The sequence below is a fragment of the Macaca mulatta genome, chromosome 7, assembly GCF_049350105.2.
Source record: "Macaca mulatta isolate MMU2019108-1 chromosome 7, T2T-MMU8v2.0, whole genome shotgun sequence".
Lineage (NCBI taxonomy): Eukaryota > Metazoa > Chordata > Mammalia > Primates > Cercopithecidae > Macaca > Macaca mulatta.
In genome coordinates, this window is record NC_133412.1 from 2,971,125 (window position 1) to 2,998,394 (window position 27,270).

Here is a 27,270-nt window from a genome sequence, read left to right on the forward strand (position 1 = left end):
ATATTGAGATGTAATATGTATGAAAGCATAAAAGGGGTGAATTAACAGAGGTATCTAGAGTAAATTTCTATGTTCAATTGTAATTAAGTTTGTATAATCTAAGATATATATTAAGAGTAGCAAAAATTTCAGTGACATATATATTGCTATAGGCTTGCTAATGACAAGCCTACTGTTGTAGGCTTCCCTTGCTGATTCCAAAAGAGCTTTTAATCATTAAACCAAAATTTTCTACTAGAAAACATCCACTTAAAAACAACATAAAAAAGATGTTAAATGAGAAACAGAGGGACAAAAAGATTTGAGACATATGGAGACAAAAAAGAAAAACATCAGATTAAGTCTAATCATATTAGCAATAATATTCAAGATAAATTGATTAAATAATACAATGGGCAGAAATTATGAGAATGGGTATAAAAAACAAGATCCAACACCATGTTGTCTAGGGGAGACAAATTCTAAATTCAAAGATACAAATAGTTTAAAATACAAAAGATTGAAAAAGATATAAAATGCAAACACCAAACATAAAAGATACAAAGTAGCTATACTAATATTAGATAAAATACACCTTAAATTGAAAATGCTACTAGAAATAAAGAGAAATATTTCATAATGATAAACAGTCTATGTATTGGGATATATAATAAATGTAAATACTTATGTACCTAACAACTCAACCCAAAATAACATAAAGAAAAAGCTGACATAATTGAAAGGAGAAACAGATAATTCAATATGCAATAATTGGAGACTTCAATTCTCCACTTTCAGTAATAGAGCAATTAGACAGAAGATCAGCAAGAAAACAGAAGATTTAACAAAACTATAAAACAATGAGACTTACCAGACTTCTATAGAACCCTCCATCCAATAAGAGCCAAATAAACATTTTTCTTAAGTGCACATAGAACATTTTAGGGGACAGAGCATACGCTAAGCCATAAAACAAGCCTCAATAAATTCTAAAAGACTGAAATCATGTGAAGTCTATTCTCCAGCCACAATGGAGTTATATTAGAAATCAATAACAGAAGGAAATTTGCTAAATTAACAAAAGTATGGAAAATGAAGAACACAAATAAACAATCAATGAGCAAGAAGACACCATCTAAAGGTACAAACCTCACTGATAATAGCAAGCACACAGAAAAACACAGAATAGTATAACACCACTAACTGTGGTGTGGAAACCACTCCTGCTCTTAAATAGAAAGAATAAATGATGAACCAATAAAAAATAATAACTACAACCTTTCAAGACATAGATAGTACAATAAGACATAAAGAGAAACAAACATTAAAAAGTGGGCAAGGTTAAAGTGTAGAGTTTTTATTAGTTTTCTTTTCACATGCACTTTTTTACAACCAGTGGTAAGTTATCATCAGTTTCAGATAATCAGCTATAAGAGTATTTGCAAGCCTCATGGTAACCTCAAATCAAAAAACATAAATACACAGAAAGAAATTAAAGCAAACCACCAGAGACAGTCACACTCACTAAAAGAAATACAGGAAGGAAAGGAAGACTGCAAAAAACCGAGAATACCAATAACAAAACAGAAGTAAGTCCCTACTTAGCAATAATCACATTTACTGTAAACGGACTAAACTTTCCAATCAAAAGACACAGAGGGCTGAATGGATGAAAAAAAAAAAAAGACTCAATGATCTGATCTGTTGCCTACAAGAAATGCACTTCACCTATAAAGACACACATAGGTTGAAACTAAAGGGATGGGAAAAGATATTCCATGCCAATGGAAACCTAAAAAGCAGCAGGAGTAGCTATCTCAGACAAAACAGATTTCAAGACAAAAACTTTAAGAAGAGAAAAAAAGGATCATTATCAATGATAAAGGTTCAATTCAGCAAGAGGATATAATAATTTTAAATAAGTATACACCCAACACTGGTGCGCACAGATAAATACAGCAAATATTATTAGAGCTAAAGAGAGAAACAGTCAATAGCACAACAACAGCTGGAGACTTCAACGCCCCACTTTCAACACTTGAAAGATCTCCCAGACAGAAAATCAACAAAGAAACGCTCATCCTAATCTGCACTATAGAACAAATGGACCTAATAGATATTTACAGAACATTACGTGCAATGGCGGCAGAAAACACATTTTTCCCCTCAACATATGGATCATGCTCAAGGGTATACCATATGTTATGTCACAAAACATGTCTTAAAACATTCAAAAAAATTAAAATAATATCAAACATGTTTTCTAACTGCAATGAAATAAAACTATAAATAATAATAAGAGGAATTTTGAAAACTATATAAACAAATGGAAATGAAACAATATGGCCCTGAATGACTAGTGGGTCAATGAGAAAATTAAGAAGAAAATTGAAAAACTTCTTGAACCAAATGAGAATGGAAACACAACATACCAAAGTCTATGGGAAACAGCAAAAGTAGTACCAAGAAGGAAATTTATAGCTATAAGTGCCTATATTGAAAAGGAAGAAAAATTTCAAATATGTAACCTAGAGATGTGTCTCTAAACAACTAGAAAATCAAAAGCAAGCCAAACTCAAAATGAGTAGAAGAAAAGAAATAACAAAGGTCAGAGCAGATATAAAAGAATTTGAAGTGAAAACAATACAAAAAAAAATCAATGAAACAAAAAGTTGGGTTTCTTTGAAAAGATAAACAAAATTGGCAAATCTTTAGCCAGACTAAGAAAAAAAGAGATGACTCAAATAAGTAACACTGGAAATGAAGAAGGAGACATTACAACCGATAATGCAGAAATTTAAAGGATCATTACTAGCTACTATGATCAACTATATGTGAATAAATTTGAAAATCTAGAAGAAATGAATAAATTCCTAGATACATACAACCTACCAAGATTGAACCATGAAGAAATCCAAAACCTGAACAGACCCATAACAATTAATAAGATCAAAGCCATAATAAAAATTATCCCAGTAACTAAAAGCCTGGGAACTGATGTCTTTACTGCTGAATTCTACCAAATATTCAAATAACTAATAGCAATCCTACTCAAACTGTTCCTAAAAATAGAGGAAGGGATACTTTGAAGTTCACTCTATGAAGTCAATATTACCCTGATACCAAAACCAGATAAAGAAATATAAAAAAAGAAAACTACAGGCAATATCTGATGGATATTGATGCAAAAATACTCAACAAAATACAAACAAACAGAATTCAACAATAATTTTAAAAGATCATTCATCATGTCCAAGTGGGATTTGTCCCAGGAATGCAAGGAGGGTTCAACATACACAAATCAATCAGTGTGATATATCATATCAACAGAACAAATGACAAAAAACATATGATCACTTCATGCTGAAAAAAGCTTTTGATAAAGTTTAATATCACTACATGATAACCCTCAAAAAACGGGGTGTAGAAGGAACATATCTCAACATAATAAAAGCTGTATATGACAGACCCACAGCTAGTATCATACTGAATGGGGAAAAAACTGATAGCCTTTTCTCTAAGATCTGGAACACAACAACAATGCCTACTTATACCGCTGTTATTCTACATAGTACCTGAAGTCCTACCTAAAGCAATCAGAGAAGAGAAAGAAATAAAAACATCCAAATTACAAAAGAAGTCATCAAATTATCCTTGTGTAAAGATGATATGACCTTATATTTGGAAAAAAACTAAAGATTCCACAAGAAAACTATCAGAACTGACAAGTTCAGTTAAGTTGCAGGATACAGTTTGACATACAAAAATCAGTAGCATCTCTATATGCCAAGTGAACAATATAAAAAAGAAATTTTAAAAATAATCCCACTTACAATAGCTACACATAAAATTAAATAACCAGGAATTAACGAAAGATGTGAAAGATCTCTGTAATAAAAACTATAAAACACTGATGAAAAAATTGAAGAGGATACCAAAAAATGGAAAGATATTTTATGTTCATGGATTGGAAGAATCAATATTGTTAAAATGTCTATACAAATTCAATGCAATCCCTATCAAAATACCAATGACAGTTTTCACAGAAACAACAACAAAAAAAACTATCCTAAAATGTATATGGAATCACAGAAGACCCAAAACAGTAAAAGCTCTCTTGGGCAAAAAAAAAAAAAAAAAAAAAAAAAGAACAAATCATATTACCTGACTTCAAATTACATTACAAGGCTACAGTAGCCAAAACAGAATGGCAATGGCATACAAAACAGACACATAGACCAATGGAACAGAATAGAGGGCCTGGAAACAAATCCATACACCTACAGTGAACTCACTTTTGACAAAGATGCTGAGAATATACACTGGGAGAAAGAGTGTCTTCAATAAATGGTGCTATGAAAACTCGATAATCATATGCAGAAGAATGAAACTTGGCCCCATCGCTTGCCTTAACAAAAATCACATAATGTAATCCCAGCACTGTGAGAGGCCGAGGTGGGCGGATCATGAAGTCAGGAGTTCAAGATCAGCCTGGCCAACACGATGAAACCCTGTCTCTACTGAAAATACAAAAATTAGCCAGACATAGTGGCGCACGCCTGTAGTCCCAGCTATTCAGGAGAGGCAAAAGAATTGCTTGAACCCAGGAGGCAGAAGTTTCAGTGAGCCAAGATCATACCACTGCACTCCAGCCTGGGTGACAGAGTGAGACTCTGTCTAAAAAAAGAAAAAAATCACAATGGATTAAAGGCTTAAATCTGAGACCTCAAAATACAAAATTACTAAAAGTACTACAAGAAAACACAGGGGAAACTCTCCAGGACACTGGTCTGAACAAAAGTTTCCTGATTAACAGCCCACAAACAAGGCAACCAAAACAAAAATGGACAAATAAGATCATGTCACATTAAAAAGCTGCATAAAAAAACTAATAAAAATAAAAATAAAAAGCTTCTGCATAGTAAAAGAAAGAATCAACAATGAACAAAGTAAACAGACAACTCAAGGATGTGAGAAAATATTTGCAAACTACCCATCTGACAAGAGATTAATAACCAGAATATATAATGAGTTCGCACAATTTATAGGAAAAAAAATGTAATAATCTGATTTTTAAATGGGCAAAATATTCGAATAGACATATCTCAAAAGAAGATATACAAATGGCAAACAGGCATATGAGAAGATGCTCAACATCACTGATCATCAGAGAAATGCAAATCAAAACTATGAGATATCATCTCACCCCAGTTAAAACGGCTTTTATCCAAAAATCAGGCAATAACAAATGCTGGCAAGGATGTAGAGGAAAGGGAACCTTTGTACAGTGTTGGTGGAAATGTAGATTAATAAATCACTATAAAGAACATTTTGGAAGTGCTTCAAAAAACTAAAACAGAGCTACCATATGAGCCAGCAATTCTACTGCTGGGTGTACACCCAGAATAAAGGAAATCAGTATATGGAAGAGATATATCTTCATTCTGATGTTCATTGCATTGCAGCACAGTTCACAACAGCCAAGATGTGGTAGCAACCTAAGTGTCCATCAACAGATGAATGGATAAAGAAAGTGCAGTGCATATACATAATGGAATACTATTCAGCTATTGAAAAATGAGATCCTGTCATTTGCAATGCCATAGACAGAACTGGAGATCATTAAGTGAAATAAAGTCAGGCACAGAAAGACAAACATTGCAGGCTCTCATTTGTGGGATCTAAAATCAAAACGATTGAATTCATGGACATAGATACTAGAAGGATGGTTACCAGAGGCTGGGAAGGGTAGTGAGGACGGTGTGGGGAGGTGGAGATGGTTAATGAATAGAAAAGAATAGTTAGAAAGAATGAACAAGACCTAGTATCTGATAGCACAGTAGGGGAACTATGGTCAAAAATAATTTAATTTTACATTTTAAAATAACTAAAAGCATATAACTGAATTGTTTGTTACACAAAAGATAAATGCTTGAGGGGATGGATACCCAATTTTCCTTGATGTGATTATTATGCACTGCATGCTTGTACCAAAATGTCTCATGTACCTCGTAAGCATAAATACCTACTATGTACCCACAAAAATTAAAAATAAAAAAGTTAAATAAAATTGGTCAAAAACTAAACAGCAATTCCACTCTTACATGTCTATCTAAGAAAAACAAGAACATTTATCCATGTAAAACTTATACATATATATTCATGGCATCATTATTCCAAATATCCACTAGTGAAAAACAATCAAAATGCCTATTTAATGTTATCAGTATTAACTGATGAAGAGACAAACAAAACGCAGCCATATAATAGAATATGATTTGGCAACTAAGAGAATAAGATGAAAGAAGTACTGATACAGGCTATCACATTAATAAACCTTGAAAACATTTAAGAAACCTGTCACATATTCTAATGGTTCCATTTATATCAAAAGTACATTACAGGCAAATTTATAGTGACAGAAATTAGGTTATTGGTTACCAAGGGCTCAAAGAGGAGTGGCAAGGATAATGTGGAGTGACTACCCCTAAGTGAGTAGCTTTCTCCTTTTTGCAGAGATGAAGATGTTCTAAGCCTAAATTATGGCTGCACAATATTGTGAATATACTAAAAGCCGCTGGATTGTGCACTATAATTGGATGAATTTTATGGCATACAAATTATATTTCAATGAAGGTGTTTTCACACAGGCAAAAATATTTTCAGCCATATTGAAAGGGTATAATAGTAATTGAAGGGAGACTGTTATAAGTTAAAAACGTACACAATACTATAAATCTTTAATGCAACCACTAAAATAACAATATAAAATTGTAGTTATGGCTATTAGGAAAATAAAGGAAGACAATCATAAAAAGGGGGGAAAGGAGCAAAAAAAGAGACAGGACCAACAGAAAACAAATAAAAAGATCGTAAACTGAAATCGAACTACATCAATAGCAACAGTAAATATAAATGCTCTAAAGACTCCAATTTAAAGGCAGAGATTGTTAGATTGGGTTTTTTTTTTAAAGGCAAGATTCACCGATATGTCATCTGCAAGAAACGCATTTTAAACATAAAGACAAACGTAGGTTAAAAGTAAAAGGATGGAAAGATGTATATACCATACTAACACTAGTCAAAGAAAAGCTGAAGTGGCTATTTTAACATCTGACAAAGGAGATTTCATAGCAAAGAATATTGCTAGGTATAAAGACTTTCATTATACAATGATAAAGTGGTCAATTAATTAAGAAAACATAAAAATCCTAAATGCATTTACCCCTCGTAACAAGGCTTCAAAATTCATGACTCAAACACCGATAGAACGAAAAAAAAATACAGCTACAGTTATTGCTAGAAATATCAAAATCTCACTCTCAATAACTAATAGAAATAGAAAAGCAGCAAGTAGACTTCAACTAAAGTACAAACCAACTTCACCTAATTTGTCTAATTTATGAAACACTCAGGCTAACAACGGTGGAATATACATTCTTTCCAAGTACACAGCATGAGCGACCATAGTCTGTGCCATAAAACAGCTCTCAATAAGCTTAAAAGGATTTATGTTATTCAGAGTATGTTCTTTGAGCACAGTGTAATTAAATTAGAAATCAATAACTGAATGATATCTGGAATAACCTCAAGTATTTGAAACATAAATACCACACATCTAAATACTCCATTGGTGAAAGAAGACATCAAAAGGAAAATTAGGAGCTATTTTTTATTGAATGTAAGTGAAATTAAAACACTGAAATCTGTAGGATGCTAATAAGGTAATACACAGGAGAAAATTAATGACACTAAATATGAAAACTAGAAAAGAACATCTCAAATCAATGCCTTCATCTTCTACCTAAAAACTAGAAAAACAATGCATGAAACACAAAGTAAGCAGAAGAACAGTGTATCAAAGTGGAAATTAAGGAACTAGAAAACGGAATAACTATTCCGATTCAGTAATTCTTGGGGTTGGGCTCTGACTTCTAGCTCTTCGGGTGGATCCGACGCAATGCCGGGTTTGTGAACTGTTGGACTAGATGTCCTTTAGAATCCCTTCAAACCATGATATCCTAGGAAACTACGATCTCTTTGTCTACATTGGTCCTTGAACTATGGGTTATGAGAACAATAATCTGATCAGTATAGGCACAGTAATACTTCATCAGAGTATCTGTAAGATGTCTTGGATAGGGATGTTAATAACGGACTGATGAAAGTCAGACAGCTGACTTTTAAACAGTAAGACAAAGCGTTTAGGACAGTCCTCTAAGGGCTCTATTCCGGTACACGTAAACCAACCCGAAAAAGCAGTGTGTGGCACTGGGAAGTATGGAAGGCACCTGCCACCCCCTGCCACCTTATGAATTATGGGCCAGGTACTATCACCTGGAATTCTTTTTTTTTCTTTTTTCTTTTTATTTTTTTTGTGAGACAGAGTCTCACTCTGTCGCCCAGGCTGGAGTGCAGGGGCGCGATCTCGGCTCACTGCAAGCTCCGCCTCCCGGGTTCAGCCATTCTCCTGCCTCAGCCTCCCAAGCAGCTGGGACTACAGGTGTCCACCACCACACCCAGCCAATTTTTTTGTATTTTTAGTAAAGACGGGGTTTCACTGTGTTAGCCGGGATGGTCTCGGTCTCCTGACCTTGTGATCCACCCGCCTAGGTCTCCCAAAGTGCATTACCTGTAATTCTTACAGCAGGACTTGGATATAGGTTTAATCATCTCATTTAGAGACAGAAACCTATGGGCCAGTGAGGCTGTGTCTTTCACTCTGAAACCTGCTGGTAACTGGTGGCAGAACTCATTATGTGAGTCCAGATCTCTTCCCACTCAAACACTTTCTAATCCACACTGCTCAATTCCTGGAGCAGTAATGAATAAACATAAGAAACAGACCATTTGTTATTCTATGAACTGAGCTGAATATTCAAATCAAGACCAGTCACTAGATTATACTTCAGGACATGTCACCTGAGTTATTTGCCAAACAGCATATAAGAAAAAATAAAATACTTACATGCTGAAACCTCATTATATATTCCCTATTTTTGAAAACCAGCACATATTTTTAATGAACTGTGAAGTGCATGGGTGGGCTCCAACACAGCACTGTCTCACGGAGCCCCTACCGCGATAGGAGGGGCATGGTGCAATCCCAGGTACTCAGGTGTGTGTGTGAAGGGTCAACTGTCCAACGTGGTGAGGAAGATGCGGGGAAAGTTCAGCCGCCAACCTGTGTCAAGCTGAGGTCTTAACCCGGCGGCCTCTGGATGTCTACTTAGTCTCTCCTGGAGATGACAGGTATAATTTCTGAACAGAATTTATTCTCCACCTCCCTTATGCATTTGAATTAACTTTGTGAGAGAATCAGTTAACCAACTCTACAGTAATAGCTTTTACTTCAAGCACAGCAATTAAGAATGTCTGTTTCCTCTCCTCCTACATCTGTTCCGAGAGTGGAGTGAATACATTTGAATTATTTTCTGGATATACAGTAATTGCTGGTAAATGACAAGTCATTGGTCTGCACGGTGGGCTGTGGATTTCAGGTGAGGACTGGCCAGGCTGAACTACTTGAACAGCTGACACAGTTACCAGATGTGCATGGAGAAGGAAAAGGTTGGTTTGACTCACTGAGTCAGAATGTGGTCCAGAAAGCAGCCACCAGCCTGGAGCACCTAGATGGTGAGTCATCAGGACACAGTGGATTGAGGGACCTCAAAATATCCCACACTCTACCTCCAACTCCCACTTCCTTCACCTACCCTGCGGCATTTGTACTTTACTCCTTTGGATTAAAACACTGTGTCTCCTATTTTTCTTAAAATACGGAAACAATCAGGATGAAGGGCTGTTGTATGCCTTAATTATCATAATATCTTAATCATACATCTGGTTCTTTGTATGGCCCTTCACACACTCCGAAATTCACTCAAACAGGGCGTCCCAATCTAATCTCTCAAAACCCTGTGGCGGGGCATGGCGAGGTTATTCCATTTACACCAAGACCAGCTCAGAAAAATGCAGGTAGGGGGGCTTCGTCTGCTTTCCGCTGGCTAATCCAGTCCTCTCGGAGGTGGCCCACCTGTGACCGGTGCTCCTTCAGCTCCCAGCCTAGAGTTCTATGGCAATTCAACCGTGCTTATAATTTTTCACTGAAAGACATCAAGGAGCTGCACAAAAAGACTCCTTTAAAAATTATCCTTCAAGGCCCACACTTTATTGCTTTTAGTTGTCTTAAAACCTAGTATCTGCAACAAAACTAACTCCTGACCCATTTGGGGGACACAGCCCCACTCTTCGGTCATTTTCTGTTTTCCCTTCCTCCTCCAGGAACGGGCAGGGATTCCTCTCGCACTGCCCAGCAGGGAGTTGTCTGCATCACCTCAGCTATCCTGAGTCAGTGCCTGGTGTCATGTCCAGCCTGGAAAGCTGGAAGAAAGCAAGCCCTGGTGGCACCTTCCTCCAGTGCCCCTGCCCAGGTTGGGTGTGTGGGCAGCCACAGCAGCGGAGGAGGCTGGGGTCTCCTGCCATGCTGCAGCCATAACACACCTCACCTCCTCACCATGCAACCAGCTTCAGCACATACTGAATATTCTTATGCCATATTTAGCAGAAGTTTCAACTGAACAGGGAAAATGCATTTTAGAAAAGCCTGGAACAGAAGTTCAGATATGCAAACACCCGAAGAAGCCCTCTAGTCATTGATACAGCCAAGAGAAGATGATTCAGATGTTTTGCTGGATTCGGCAAACCCATCGGTCAGCATCGCCCAGGACTCCACAAAGTGTCTATCCACCTTTAAAAGCCAATATGTAACCTTTTATTTTTCCCGGCACGACCATATTTGGCACAGATTGATTGCCCACATACTGGGGATAGAATCTGTATTCTCTAATCATCTGTTTTCAGGAGAGTGGTTCAACTTTCTTGAAACCCCAAAGGAAGTGAAATTCACTTAGGTCATTTCTCTTCCTTTTCGCGATTTTCTTATTAAAAGGTTTATCCTCCACCAGCCTTTCCCAGCTCATGTGACAAGATCTGTTCCGAGATAAATGATACCCTACATCACCCTGAACCAGCTAAGGACAGGACTGAAGCATTACTTAAAGTGATGGATAAAGAAGGGGAACTAAAACAGATACATCCATAGTTTAGAAGTTAGTTGAGAAGAAATAACGTCTAGGAGAGTAGTCATTATTTTTAAAACATAATGATCAGAATTCAGATTATGAAAACTAATTAGAGGATTCCATGCAGATTTCTTACTTCCATGCAACATGAACGAACGAGTCTATTAAATCCCATCTATTTGTTGTTAAAAATAACAGTGATGCACAATTGTTTCCTGATGACGGATCGCTGTGCAGGAGCTGGACCACGTACGCTGGGAGATGCCAACATACATGGATGCCTCCATAGATAGGAATTGGAAACGGCACCCTAGAGGGAAAAAAAGACCAGTCCTCAGCTGTACACTGTGGAAAGTACACAACAATGTTGTAGAAACTGTTCACGGTCACACCATACCACATTAGCCTCAAGACAGTCCTTCAAAATGTATTATCCTCATTTCAAAGATGAAAACACTGATGCTAGGAGAAACTCAGCACCGCAGTGGGGAGGCGGGGAAGGGACACGAAATGAGGGAGGGCTTCCTGTAGGGGGCGACAACGAGGCTCGAAGACAAGCATGGTATGAGCTCAGCACAGACGGGGGCGGGGGCAGGGGCGGGGAGAGGGGGTAACGGGCCAGGACGGCAGCAAAATCAAGGGTCCAGAAGGAGAAAACAGGAGGTCTAGTGTCCCTGAAGTACTGGGCACGTGATTCACAGAGTCAGGAAACGGTAGTGAAGAAGCAGAAAAGAAACAGATAATAGTTTGAGGCTTCAGGCTTGTCTCTTTATGTCTTTTTAAAATTATTTTCCTTTTAGAGACAGGTTCTTGCACCATCTCCCAGGCTGGAGTGCAGTGGTGCAGTCATCGCTCACTGCAGCCTTGAACTCCTGGACTCAAGCCATGCTCCTGCCTCAGCCTCCCAAGTAGCTGGGACCACAGGCGTGTGCCACCACACCTGGCTAATTTTTTTTTTTCTTTTTCTTTCTTTCTTTCTTTTTTTTTTTTTTTCCTGTAGAGACAAGGTCTCTATGTTGATCAGGCTGGTCTCGAACTCCTGGGCTCAAGTAATCTTCCTGCCTCAGCCTTCCATCTTTATGTCATTTTAAGGGGCTTGGTCTTTTATCTGAGAAGCAAAGTGCAACTTTCAAGAGTTTCAAATTAAAGAGGTTAATTTAGACGAAAGTGGGAGTCTACTTTCTACTATCTACTCCTAAGTGCCCCCTCTCTCGTCTCTCGCCATCAGAAGAACGCAAATATGGGGAGCCTCTCGGGGGCTCCCAAGGTGTGCCAGGGACGGGGATGTAAAGGAGGTGAGCGATGAGCTGGCCTCTCCCACAAACTAACAGTGAATCCATGTACAGCACATCATGTACATATGAGTTCACGGCACCTTGATGAGGGATGAGAAGGCCTGATGGTTACAGCAAATGAAATTGGCTAGATTGGGAAGAAAAGAAAGTCATGAGAAAAGAAAAGGGATTCAGATGTTTATAGGAAGTTCTCTTTTAAAGCAGAGCCCTTCTGAGCCATGAAAGAAAATGGTTTCTAATTCAGCATCTTTTACGAGAAGAGCTGTTCTCGGGCAGTGACTCTGTTTTCTGATTGAATATCATCAAGTTGCTGGGTTCTGCCAATCAGTTGTGATTTAGCATTTAAATGAGACAGGAAGACAAGTCGTAATTTGTCCCAGTGATCATGGGTGCTTTCATCAGCCCCCTCTGCTGCCCCAAGGACCGGACAGTGTTCACTGTGGAACGTTAAAGTCACGAAACCAAAGAGGAGCATCCTGCCTCCTGACTTTATGTTTAGTTGTTTGTTAAAAATCTTTCCACTCACAAAGCACAGAGCATGTTCTCACCTGTGATGATGACTTATGAGGACTAAACGACAGGATGCTTTAGGGGAGTTGCCTTCTTTGAAATGAACACTTGCTCTTGGTGTATACATACGCTGTTTTATTTGGGAAATTCACAATTCCTTGTGTACACAATGGAAAAATAAAATCTCTAGGACTGTGAATTTCGCTTGCCTGTTGCACATGGCAGCACCTTGGTATATCTTCTTGCAAGCGCTGCATTGCCGGGGTGCGGGGAATATTTTTGAATAGGCTTGCCTTGAGTTTTCTACAAATAATGCAATGGTCAAATCATCTTGCTGTAGAGCCAGAGAGATCTGGGTTTGAAGACAGTGGGTTGGAGCTCCCCCACTGTCCCCCCATTTGCAATTTTCTACCTCAGGGGACCCACGGGGTGTCCAGTGATACCCCAAGGAAGATGCTTCCCTGTAGCCTACCACAGGATACATGAACTTCCAACTGGACTTAGCTTATCCAGAGAGGCAAGGAACCAGTCTTGTGTATCTTTGCTCTCTGACTGAGCAGCATCTGACAATCAAGGAGGAAACTGGTAACATATTCTAAAGCATCTCTTTCCATATAAATGCAGAATTGCCACACACTTTTCACACTGGAAAGATTTTCTATCTCATTAGGATGCAAACACCATGATGACAATTGAATTTGTGAACTTGTGCAATGGGAATTTAGATATATCACTCTGACGAAATATTTTAAAGCTGGAAGGAAAGTTAAGAGTCATTTTAGTCCCTCTCCTTCATCGCATGGGAGAGGCGACTGAGGCATGAAGGATGACATTTCTCCAACACTGCACTAGACACGCATCTTCACAGTCTCCCACACTACACACGTGGATTTTGAAATTCTATGGCTATTGGAACCAGCATAGTTCTAGATCCTGCTACAGACATGCTGGAGTCCTGGGCTTGGGAAAATGGAGGGACAGTGTGCCTGGGCAGTGTGAGCACTAGCAAGCTGTCAGGCAGTGGAGCCTCCCGGAAGAGAAACAGCAAGCCACGGTCAGCACATCCCACCGATGGTGTGTCTGCTGCAATCCCCCCTTCCCCTTACGGTCACCACAAGGCCTGTGAGTGCCTGTACCAGCAATTGTATGTGCCACTGCCCTCCTGGCCAAATATACCACTGCTCTCTTGGGTCAGAATCTACTTTTTGATCTATCAATTGTCAATCTATTCAAATAATCCATAGAAAACTAGACAGAAAATAGGCAAGGATATAGAACTGAACAACACATTCAGACAACAGGATCCAGTCCATCCACTGATGGCAGGATACATACTCTTTTCAAGGCCATGGAGCATTTGCCAAGATAGACCATATCCTGGATGGCAAATCAAACATTAACACATTTAAAAGAATTAAACTCATATAGAGTATATTCTCTGATCATAGTGGAATCAGGCTAGAAATCCATAACATACAATAGGAATATGTCCAAGTACTTGGAAACTAAAAACACACTTCTCTTTTTTTGTGCAGAAATGTTCACAGCAGTTTTAGTCACAAAAGTCAAAATTTGGAAACAATTCCATTTCAAAACCTAAAACACAATGATCGATCTCCCTCTTCAAGAGTAAAATTTGGGAATGTTTTTCAGTTGAAAAATCACATCCTTATTGGGATGTAAGTTCTCTATGAGACCAAGCTTGTTTTTTTTGTTTTTTTTGTTTTTAACTTTTTTTTTTTTTTTTTTTTTCTTTTTTGAGACGGAGTCTCGCTCTGTCGCCCAGGCTGGAGTGCAGTGGCCGGGTCTCAGCTCACTGCAAGCTCCGCCTCCCGGGTTCACGCCATTCTCCTGCCTCAGCCTCCCGAGTAGCTGGGACTACAGGCGCCCGCCACCTCGCCCGGCTAGTTTTTTGTAGTTTTAGTAGAGACGGGGTTTCACTGTGTTCACCAGGATGGTCTCGATCTCCTGACCTCGTGATCCACCCGTCTCGGCCTCCCAAAGTGCTGGGATTACAGGCTTGAGCCACCGCGCCCGGCCTAACTTTTATTTTAACTTCAGGGGTACATGTGCAGATTTCTTATATAGATAAACTCATGTCATGGAGGTTTGTTGTACACATTATTTTATCACTCAGGTAATTAGCCAAGTACCCATTAGTTATATTTCCTGATCCTTTCCCTCCTCCAATCCTCCACCCTCAAATAGGCCCCAGTGTCTGCTGTTCCCCTACGAAACAGGCTTCTAAATAATTCATGAGTTAAAGCAAAAAATTTCAAGGGAAATTTAAAAACACATTGAACTGAATGAAAATGAAAATATGACATAACAAAATTCATGGGATGAAGTTAAAGAATTACAGAAAGGAAAAGTTCCTTACATAAGAAAATAATAGTCTCAAATCAAAGACTCTAAGTTCTACTTCAAAAAGAAGAAAACCAAAATAAGCCCAAAGCAAGAAAAATAAAGGAAATAATAAGTATAAAAGCAAAACTGATATCATTGGGAACAAAAATAACAGAAAAAGTACCACACAAAAAGTTGGTTCTTTAAAAAGGTCAATAAAATAAACCTCTAGCAAGACTGACAAAAAAAGGAAGATGACACCAGTTACCAGTATCAGAAATGAAGCAGGGATATTATTATAGGTCCTACAGACATCACAAAAGATGATGAGGGAATATCATGAACAATGCTAAACACATAAATTTGACAACTTAAAAGAAATGGATCAATTTCTTGAAAAAATCACCACAACTTTAATATGAAAGTGATCATTTGAATAGACTTATTAAGGAAATGAAAAAAACTCCCAGAAAAGAAATCTCCTGGCCCAGAGGGTATCACTGGAGAATTTTATCAAACATTTAAAGAATCGACACAAACCCTTATATAATCTCTTCTAGAAAACCGAAGATGAGGGAGTACTTCCCAACCCATTGTATAAAGCTCCTATTACCCAAGACAGAAAAAATAGTCCCTTAAACATGGAAATGCAAAAATCCTTAACAAAATATTAGCAAATAGAATTCAGCAATATACAAAAGGAGGTTTTTAAAACAGGTTTTTTGTTTTTTTTTTTTTTGAGACGGAGTCTTGCTCTGTTGCCCAGGCTGGAGTGCAGTGGCCGGATCTCAGTTCACTGCAAGCTCCACCTCCCGGATTTACGCCATTCTCCTGCCTCAGCCACCTGAGTAGCTGGGACTACAGGCGCCACCACCTTGCCCGGCTAGTTCTTTGTATTTTTAGTAGAGACGGGGTTTCGCTGTGTTAGCCAGGATGGTCTCTATCTCCTGACCTTGTGATCCGCCTGTCTCGGCCTCCCAAAGTGCTGGGATTACAGGCTTGAGCCACCGCGCCCGGCCTTAAAAGAGTATTATTAAACACCATGACTAAGTGGGATTTACTCCAGGGATACCATACTGATTCAATATTTGAAAATCAATTAATATAATCCACCGTATTGACAGACTGAAGAAATAATCATATAATCATACCAACTGATGCAGTAAAAGGAAGCCTTTGGTGAAATTCAAGGCCCATTCATGATTTTTTAAGTATCGTGAAACTTTTTTTTAATGTATCAGAAAACTAGGAATAGACAGAACTTTCTCAAGTGGATAAAGAACATGTACAAAATACCACCAGCTAACACCACACTTCATGGGAAAAGACTGAAGGCTTTGCCCCAAGATCTGGAACAAGACAGAGATGTCCATTCACACCACTGCTGCTCAACATAGTGCTGGGAGTTCTAGCCAGGGCAGCAGGCAAGAAAAAATAAATAAAAGATACCCAGATTGGAGAGCAAGAATGAACACTCTCCCTATTTGCAGATGACAATGATGGTTTACATAGAAAATGCCAAGGAACCTACCAAAACAAAACCAAAAAAAAGTCCCAAACTTCTATTACTAATAAGTTCAGCAAGTCAGAGAACACATCAACATACCAAAATCAATTGTATTTACTATACTAGACTAACACAGGCAAAATGAAATGTGAAAATACAGTACTATTCACAATCACTCCAAAAAACAATACTTTGTCATAAATCTAACAAAATACATTCAGGACATATCTCTTGAAAACTAGAAACCACTGATATAATGATGTAAGAACATAAAGAAGGTTTAAATAATGAAAAGACCTATCATATGCACGGATTGGAAGATGCAACATAGTGGAGACGCCAGTTCTTTCCAGATTGATACCTACACTTAACAAACTCCTACCAAATCCCAGCAGGATTTTTCTGTAGTTACAGAAAAAATTATTCTAAAATTTATATCGAAAAGCATATGAACTATAAGAAGTTAAGATGAGTTAATGTTGAAAAGGAAGAATAAAGAGGTTGAATTACTTGATAAAATTTGAAGACATAATACAGCTATGGTAATAAAAAATGTGGGTATAGATAAAGTGACAGACACACAGATAAAACAGAACGAAACAAAGAACCAGGAATAACCCACACCAGTCAAGTCAGCTGATTTTTGACAACTTCATAAAAGCAATTCAGTCAAGGAAGGATAGTCTCTCCAACAAATGGTGCTGGAGTAATTGGGCATCCATGGAGGGTGGGGGAAAATAAATTAGATCTAAATATTACATTTTGATTTTATATAAAAATCAAAACAGTTAACAAATTAAGCTGTAAGGGATGAAATTATAAAACTTTCAGAAGAACACAAAGGAGAAAATCTTCAAGAGCTAGGGCTTCATACAGAATTCTTAGACAATACTCTAACAGCATGCTCCATAAAAGAAAAATCAATAAAATTGGATTTTGTCAATATTAAAAACTTTTCCTCTGTGAAAGATGCTATTAAAAGGATTAAAAGCAAGCTATGGATCTGACATAAAGGATCATACCTAGGATATATAGAGAACTCTCAATCTCAGCAGTAAAAAAATAAAATAAGACCAAATAATCCAATTTTTAAAAGGGCAAATAAGATGAAGAGACAATTCAATGAGAAGGATATACTGATGGCAAAAACATAAATAAAAGAGGAGTTCAGTATCACTAACAATTAGGGAAATGCAAATTAAGACAACAATGAGATATCAACCTATTAAATATACACCTATTAGAACAGCTAACATAAAAAACAGTTGAAATACTAGTTGCTGGTGAGAAACTGGATCTCTCAGATATTGCTGGTGGAAACGAAAAATAGTGTATAAGACGGTGCCTTAAGCAATTAAACATACTCTGCCATACAACCCAGCAATCATACTCCTGGGCAGTTATCCCAGAAAATATAATCTTATGCTCACGTAGAAACCTGCATACAAATGTGCTCAGTCATTTTATTTGCAATAGACAAAAACAGGAAACAATCAAAATGTACCCCAATAGATGAATGGCTAAAGACGCTGTGATACACTCATACCACGAACAAATATTCCGCAGTAAAAAAGAACAAACTACTGACAGGTGTAACAACTTGAATGAATCTCAAAATCATTTTGCTGGAAAAAAAAAAAAAAGCCAGTCTCAAAAGGCCAATGATTCCATATATGTAACATTCTCAAAGTGGCAAAAAGTAAATAAATAAAAAGTAAATAAAGAACAAATTGAACAAATTTGAGGCTGACAATGGTTAGAAATTGGGGGGAAGGAAGCAGATGTGACAGTAAAGGGATAGCAAGGGGAATACAAGATCCACTTTTGCTTGATGAGGGTTCTGTATCTTGATTTCAAGGATCGTCACATAAGCCTACATGGGGTAAAATGACACAGAGCCATGCTCCTGCATGGCACCAACGTCAGTTTCCTGGTTTGGTATCCCACTAAGTTATCTATTGTGTGACAAGTACAGCAGACCTTTCTGTACTGTCTTTGCCATCCTCTTGGAATTTACAATTACTCAAAAGTTAAAACTTTAAAACCTATCACTACAGAATATTTTTCTATCAGAAGAACAAGAAACAACACTCACTTCCAATATCCGGCCTCAGCTTTTTATCATATTCTCTTAGCAGCTTGTTGAGAATAAGAGTCACGTCAGTGTCTTGGGATTTTGGAGCCAAGACCCACTTTTGGTTTGATGACGAATCTTCATATTCATCCTCTTCCACCTTTCTGGACCTGGAGTTATAGCACAAAAATGTGACAAGTAAGTGGCAGCAATGGCTCTAGGAAGAGCCTAAGTTTGTCCTATCCAAGTACCATGAAAGGGGTAGAAAGTCCCCAGTACCCACAGCCCAACCACACACATGAAACCCCGAAAAATTTTTTTAAAAAAGAAAGAAACACAAAATAGGAATGATTCCATAGGAAGAATGCTACTGCTATTAACAAGGTATGTTTTCATTAAATGTCACAAGACCATCCCCCATCCCAGTTAAACTACAGACAACGTGGCAGGTAAACAATACCAGAGGGCTAACCAGCAGGCAACACGACCCTTGAATCCACCCTGAGAGACTGTGAAGGCCAAGGCACAAACCTAGAGGTTTTCCATACGATGACTGTATCACGTTGTTTCCACCCCTGACCACCAAGACCTCATTTTAGTTGAAGGTGAGATTAGCTTTTGCAGACTGGACTCATTCAAAATAGTTGAGTCTGACTCTGTGCTTCTCTCTTGGAGGCGGGAATCTGGGGGTCTAGACACTTGGACATTGTGAGGGGGTCTGCTTTGCCGGCACTCAGGTTGGAAGCAAGGACAGAAATGTCTGCTAGTGACTAGTGAAGACCCTCTGGCAATCTTACACGCCTCGGTCAACACAAACTGATTCATCTTCTGCACAGCAGGCTAACATAGACATGAAAAACTAAGCTTTCGAATATATCTTCAACATTCTGACTTCTTAGTAAATGAGTCTCAGTGAACGCCTGGGCATCTCTGAGCTTGTTTTGTGCAGAGAGGAGCTGGACAGCCTCCTCTCCCGGGTGACACGCACTGACAGGAGTGCCTGAATGGAGAGGCCTCAGGATGATCAGCTAGTTTTACTTTTTAATTTTTTTATTTTTATTTTTTATTTTTTTGGTTCTGCAGTTTTCGGTTTTTTTGTTTGTTTGTTTGTTTGTTTTGTTTTTTTTTTGAGATGGAGTCTCGCTCTATCGCCCAGGCTGGAGTGCAGTGGCACAATGTCGGCTCACTGCAGACTCCGCCTCCCGGGTTCACGCCATTCTCCTGGCTCAATTTTTTGTATTTTTAGTAGAGACGGGGTTTCACCGTGTTAGCCAGGATGGTCTCAATCTCCTGACCTTGTGATCCGCCCGCCTCGGCCTCCCAAAGTGCTGGGATTACAGGCATGAGCCACTGTGCCCAGCTCAGTTTTCGGTTTAAAAAAAAAAAAAATTGGTTTATAATTGACACACACTTGTACTTGACAAGCTGGTTTTCTCAGTGAGTGAGGCCATCTCAACACTATAGTCACATGGGCTTAGAGAGCGGACAGTCTCTTTCTGCCTTAAAGCAGCACTTCCAGGCAGACTACCATTGGCCCCAGCAAGAAAGCATGTGAAGTAAACCAACCTTTTCCTTTCTAGTTTGTCAGTGTGCATGCTTTAGTAACTTTCTCTTCACAGAAGAGAATAATAAAAAGAATCGAAAACTGCACGGAGGCAGATTTGTCCTGACTGGATACGAACTCTTTTCTGTTTAGCTTCCCACATGGGAGCCAGAATGTCAGTGTCATGTCAGGATACTTGTGCTCTGGGATGTAAGTTTCTTGAACTTAATTTTGAGAATTGTCTAAATTATCTATAATTAACAAGATGTTAATTAAAAAAATAAACTTTCACGTTCATTTTTGCTACTGAATTTAGGTCTTCATATATACACATATGCATACTTATGTAATATATACATGAGCCTTTTAAAGTGTGTTAACTAGCCATAATGTAGACTAGAGTGTTGGCCAGATAGTCTAAACCTGGATGAACATGTACATAAACGAGAGATCTTGACAATGAATATACGGTGTATGTCTCAAAGAATGACTTCCCCACTTACGTTTTTCCTAGGCTGATCTTAAACTGTAATTCTATTTCCTGAGTACCTATTGGCTAGAAGGTTAAATTAAATCATCCACAGAAACTATAAATTGCTGTTGATTTTTATGCACATTTGATATTCATGATCGATAGGAACTTTTAAATGTGGGGCACATATTCAGTAAGGAATATGTTGCATTTCATTATTTATAAAAGTGAACATTTACAAGTAATACTACAGAATTTTAAATGTTACTCAAAAATATTTCATGTCATCTGGCCGGGCATGGTGGTTCACGCCTCTAATCCCAACACTTTGGGAAGCTGAGGTGGGTGGGTCATCTGAGGTCAGGAGTTCGAGACCAGCCTGGACAACAGCGTGCAACCCTGTCTCTACTAAAAATACAAAAAAAGTAGCTGGGCATGGTGGCACATGCCTGTAGTCCTGGCTATTCGGGAGGCTGAGGCAGGAGAATTGCTTGAACCCAGGAGGCAGAGGTTGCAGTGAGCTGAGATAGTGCCACTGCACTCCAACCTGGGCAACAGAGCAAGACTCCATCTCAAACAATAATAATAATAATAAATTTTAAATTTTAAATATTTTGTGTCATCAGGAGTATTATCAGAAATGTTAATCTTATCATCTTGCAAAATTTTTTTAAAACTTAAAGAGCAGGTTGAAGCATTTAGATAGCTGGGAATCAAGCACTGCCCACAGGATAGGGCAAATCACTACAGAGCAAGGGCATCTGCAGCAGTGAGGAGAGGCTGGTAGCTCATCTCAGCAGAATCTGGCACAACATGCTCAGGACACTTGGCGATTCAGCCCAGGTGCCTTCCTCCCTCTCTCTGCTGTCTCTGTCTCTTCCCCTCTCTCTTCTTCCCCTCCCCTCCGCCTCCCCTCTCCTACCCCCACCACTACAGAGCCAGACCACAGACTCCACAGTCTGTTATTGTCTATGGCCCTGATAGTCACATACACACAAACCGAGCACGGTAACCAGCTTTTCATCATTCTCTGTATACGCAGCCTTCGTTTTTGAAAACTACTTCCAGCTACTTACAGGTATTCTAATAAGCCTAATTCTCCCTCTAGTGGTGATGAGAGGGTTTTCCTGAAATTGCAAGAGCTTCCTCCTTAGAGGCCAGTACAGGTGGCAGTGAGGGGGACCAAGAAAAAGAAAGCAGAAACGTTCTCTTCCACCCCTTCAGGAGGCATATCAGGGCCCCAGCTGTGTAACCTGGTTGGGTAGGCAGTGGGAAGAGTGAGGCCGAGATGCTCTAGGTCCCTGGGCTGTGAGCACCCTTCTCCCTCAAATCCTGAAAATGAAATAGAAGCCTCGCATTGCTAGTGCCAGACCACCAGGCCCACAGGAAAATCCTTGCTTTCATGAAAACGAAATCTCATCTCAGAGGACCCATTAGAATGTGGATAATACAGAAATATTTTCTTTCCCTAAATTCTAAGTGAATTATATATAGTCTTTATGAGCACTGTTACTTGCATTGTTGGATCCTAAACACCATTACTGCAATTAGCTTTTTCTTAAAAATAAATCAGTGATGTATTGTCATTGTCAAAAAACAACTCAACCCTCAGATCTTATCTTCATGTCTTACACCTTTGCTTAAAGCAGAAGGACCGAGAAAAAGTCTGAAGTATTTTTAAACATTAAAAGGAGTTCCTAAACCTCAGAAAGCAGTTAAGGCATCACCAAGGTCTGAGTGGGAATCGGTGCGTTTTATGAAGCCCATGGGTGTCAAAATGGGGAGGCCCCCTCCTGGGGAGCTGCTGAGCCATCACCACAAAGCACAGACATCAGACCCTCATCCAAGGAACTTCCACAGCAGGAAGGAACTCAGAGTGCAAATGAGAATCCCCTCCGAATTCAAAACAGTTTTGAAAGATGACACTGCACATCAGATTGCTTCACATGTCTGTACAACCCATTCAGAGAACAAAGACACTCTCAAAGAAGAGGCATATAGCAATAAAGTTAGTATAAAATTTGGATTTTTTAACTGATCTGCAAGCTCTATTATGAAAGCTGGGAAACCAACCCAAATACAGAACAAATGAAAATCATTATGTCTGTCTTCGCAGAATGGAAGGATGAAGAATCCCAAGAGATTCTGCGTATATTTGGGAATCCCCAGTAACCGGACTGTTTTAAGGCAGAGGCTAAGGTATTTTCCTAAGCACATGCAGTAGTGAGGACGATAGTCTGTGTTTCTTTTAGAATGTTAAGAATCCAGAGATCTAAACAGTTGATTACTGAACCCGAAGGGCTGGTCACTCGTTTGAGTTGGTGACAATAGAAAGGTGGCAGAGATGTGACTGCTGGCCTCAACGCTATGCCTGGTGCTGTCTACCTCCCTCTCTGCCTCTAAACAGAGACACAACCAGGAATAAGCAACCTCAGAAAGCATATTTCCATCTCTTTCACCAGCTGCCTCTTTAGATAGAAAGAAACTTCAGCTGAAAGGCCCAAGGAGTGCTCTGTCTCTTTGAAAGAGTTGCCGGTGAGTCACCGGTGGAGTCGGCTTCCACACTCAACTCAGCAAAGAGGAACAGTGGTAAGGGGGAGGGCCAGGGCTTCCTCCCTCAGGGTAAGCTCCTCTGCCCAGTTCAGGAGTGAGAACTGGGGGCCCCTTCATGTTTAGTAGGATTTATTCATGTGTCTTCCTAGCTCCTGGAGAGTTCACAAATATGAATGAAAAGGCCTGATGGTGGCCAGGCTTGTGCGCGCAAGGACGCCCTCTGATTCTCTGGCTCCCAGAGCCAGGAAATGGAGAAGCGTCAAAACAAGAGGGTTTAGGGGCTAGGGGCACGCTGAGCTTCCTAGGGTGGGGAAAGGGGAAGGCCAGACACTGCTCCGATTTTTAAATCACAGGGCAATCGGCAAGTTCTAGCCAGAGATCCAGCCAGAGAGACAGAATTAAAGAAACTAAACCCAGAATCTCCAGTTGTGTTTACAGCAACAGGGTTTAACCCTTTGGGTCCCACTGTCTTCGTATCCTCATGCGCCCTCTTAGTCTCCTCTGGAGTGATTCTAAGCTCCCATTAGCTGGCTGGTGTGCTGGGAGGAAGGTTGCGGAATTTATGGTGAGATAATGTCTTACATTACCAGGCAGAAGCCTTATTATCCATTTCAACATGCGTGCTTTATGGGGGTGGGAGTGCGTGTGTTCCTGTGTGTGAAAGTGGCTGATCTGGAAGGTAGGTAGGTGTGCGTGTGTGTGTGTGTTTGCAGGACCTGGCAGGGGAGTCCTCTCAGACAAGCAGGGCTTTCTGCTGCCCACCTGGTCCCAATCCCCCCGCACCTGCCTCCAATGCATTAGCTCTTTCCAGCCCGGTCTAAACTGGGCAGTTAGAACCACGGTTCCCGGGTTCTTGGAAATTTCAGAGTGATGGAAATGACAGAGAATGTCAGCCAAAGTGTGTGTGTGTGAGAGCTCCTGAAACAGCTGAGGTGGGAATTAGGGGTCGGTAAGGAGCCAGAAATGGCCCCTGCCCCATGATCCTGGTTTTCAAAACCCCTTAAAATCACCAGATCCTAAAAGCCTCAGGAGACGAGCCATTAATGTGAGTCTCCACACTCCCGGCTGCAGAGGAGAAAGCAGTCTAAGGGAGCTGGGACAGGTGAGGTGTGGGCCGACTTCCCCGTCCCCTCCCGGCCCGCCGTGCCGCAGCCCAGCCGACGGCTGGCGCGCCAGGGACTCCGACAGACAGCGCCCCCCGCCGCCCTGTCGCCCAGCTCGGGGCCTCCGGGGATGCGGCCCCCGCGCCACTTACCGCGCGTGCAAGCCCGAGAACAGGCAGAGGAGGAGCAGCAGCTTCGGGGCCATGGTGCCGTGGAGCTCGGGGCCTCGGCCGGGCGCGGCTTCCTGCAGCGCGGACCTCGTCCCCGCCGGCCCTCTCTGCCCCGGCTTCTTCCGAGGCTGCTGGCGGCGGGCGGGACAGGAGTCTACTCCGGCGCTGGCCGCGCCCCCGCGGGGCGCACACGGGACGCACACGGGACGCCGGCCCCCCGCGGCGCGCCGCCCCCGCCCGCACAGTGGCGCCGGTCCGCGCAGCCGGGTGGGGGAGCAATGGGCGCCGGGGACCCCCTGGCGCGGCGCCGCCCAGCCCGCCTGGAGCAGCGAGCGGGCGCGGGTGCCCAGGCCGGGCTGTGAGCGCTGTGCGGTCGCCGCGCTGAGAGGCGGGGGCAGGCGGGCGGCTGTCCTCTGGCAGCGCCTCTGAGGCGGTCCCGGCGGGGAGGAGTTTCCCCAATTACACGCCTGACAACGCGCAGGGCCAGGAAGGCGAGGTTTGAATGGACTCGGAGTTTGAGGCCAGGAAGGGGGCGGAGCTCCGAGGGGGAGGGGAGGCTGGGGATCCCGCAGGGAGCCTGAAGAGAGGTCCCCGGGGTGGGCACCTTGAGAGCCAGCCCGCGCTCCGCCTTCCTCCGGCCGTTTCTACCCCGTGCAGGTTTCCTCCAGCGCTCCCTGACCTCCCGTGGCCGCCGTCGCCCGGGGTTGAGACGGTTTGCTGAAAGCAGCCCTTTCAGCGCACTCTTCGTGTTAAGTCGGCTGAACTCCTGGCACTGATAAGATTCTGTGCTTGGAAAGGTGGCTTTCTGCGGGAATATTTGGAAAAAAGCACTCCAGATTTATGCCTTTCTTACAGAAAAGAGAGACTAACACATAGCAATAAACAGTAGAGGTGGAAAGGAATATTAAAGGTAGGAGCTAGGTAGATCCTAAGGCAAGAAACCAAAGACATTCCGTTTGGCGGAAGCATAAGGTGCGCCTCATCCCATGTATTTTCATATTCCGAAAACCAAAAATGGCACTTACGATTTGATTTGTCATAATCATTCAGAAAGTTAGTCTTACACCATGTAAGTACTGCAATCTCAACAGTGTAGCAAATCCACTAAGAATCTTACATTTCTATCACTCCCAAAAAATTCTTAGAAAATATTTTGTAAGTGCTATTCATAGATTTATGTAAGGGTGTGATAACTGTTTCTTTAATATTGTCAAATAGCTTTGTTCGTCCAGGCACAGTGGCCCACGCCGGTAACCCCAGCACTTTGGGAGGCCGAGGCAGGCGGATCACTTGAGCCCAAGAGTTCAAGACCAGCCTGGGTAGTATGCAAAAATGCTGTCTCTACAAAAAATACTAAAGAATTAGCTGAGCATGGTGGCATGGGCCTGTATTCCTCTGGTGTGTTCCCCCTCGTTTCTGGATAGGCATGAAGTGGAGTGGAGTGCAGTTGTTAATGACAATATTGTTTTTCAACAGTGGAGCTGTCATCTCCCTGGCATCACCTTTGTGTCTCTGTGAGGTGCTGAACTCGCCCAGCTCCCCCCTTTCCAGGACTCTTTCTGGCATTCTTATCTTCCTCTGCCCAGCACATCCCTCCTACTCAGGTGCACATGGCCTATAAGGTCCCCTCTTTCATGAAGACTCTGACGCTTGCATTCTTCCACCTCCAACACCTGTACCACACCTGTAGGCTTCAGGGGAATATGAGCATTTATCATACTCTGCCCTAATCTCTAATTTTCTGTGCCGAAATCTGAGTACTTTAAAAATCAATTAGATGATGATTTATTGTTCCTTCATTGCTTATAGAAATATGTCGTCTCCACATAAGAGACGCGTCTCACTCTGTCGCCCAGGCTGGAGTGCAGTGGTGTCATCTGGACTCACTGCAACCTCCACCTCCCAGGTTCAAGCGATTCTCGTGCCTCATCCTCCTGAGTACCTGGGATTATAGGCACCCACCACCACACCTGGCTAATTTTTGTATTTTTAGTAGAAATAGGGTTTCACCATGTTGGCCAGGCTCTTCTGGAACTCCTGACTTCAACTGATCTGCTCGCCTCGGCCTCCCAAACTGCTGAGATTACAGACGTAAGCCACCGCGCCTGAGTGTACTGCAAGAATGCTGCAAATAGAAACAATTCTTTTGTGCTTGCCTTCTTAACGCAGTAATAGGAACATAAGCAAAAATAATCATCCGACATTGATCACATAAGATGGGCCAGGGCAACTCTCATAACATTATTTCCGTTTCGCATCTAGAGAAAAAGCACAGAGAAGTTAAGTCACTTACCCCAAGGTCACACAGCTAGTAGACTGAGGATGTTAAAAGCCAGGCAGTTGGCTCCAATGTTTCAGTCCTAATCACGATACCATACTGCCTTCCTGAGGAGGAGCTCAGCAGACATTTGTTGTTTGGCTAGTTGATGAAAGTTTTGGACTCCTTACCGTATTATTTATTTTTTGAGCATGAGTTAAAATATTCACACGTTGTTTATAATAGAAATAGACTGTTACTTGAGTGATTTTGTAAAATATCAGTAAATAAGAAGTGTCCTAAGATTTGTTATTATTATTTTTACAATTCAATGAGTGGACAAGAAAATGCAATACTGTTTTTACATCCCTGTGCTC

At 40.9% G+C, this 27,270-nt stretch overlaps 1 protein-coding gene across 1 annotated transcript in view; it reads right to left on the minus strand.

The window, feature by feature from the left end:
- Nucleotides 1-24,792, minus strand: part of GABRG3 (gamma-aminobutyric acid type A receptor subunit gamma3) — a 562,718-nt gene extending 537,926 nt beyond the window's left edge. Inside the window, exons 1-2 of the mRNA XM_028850620.2 lie at nt 24,619-24,792; nt 18,817-18,965 (exon numbers count right to left, since the gene is read on the minus strand). Of these exons, the coding sequence (XP_028706453.1) occupies nt 18,817-18,965; nt 24,619-24,671 (202 nt within the window). The 5' untranslated portion in view covers nt 24,672-24,792. The remainder of the gene's footprint in view (nt 1-18,816; nt 18,966-24,618) is intronic.
- Nucleotides 24,793-27,270: the final 2,478 nt, after the last annotated feature.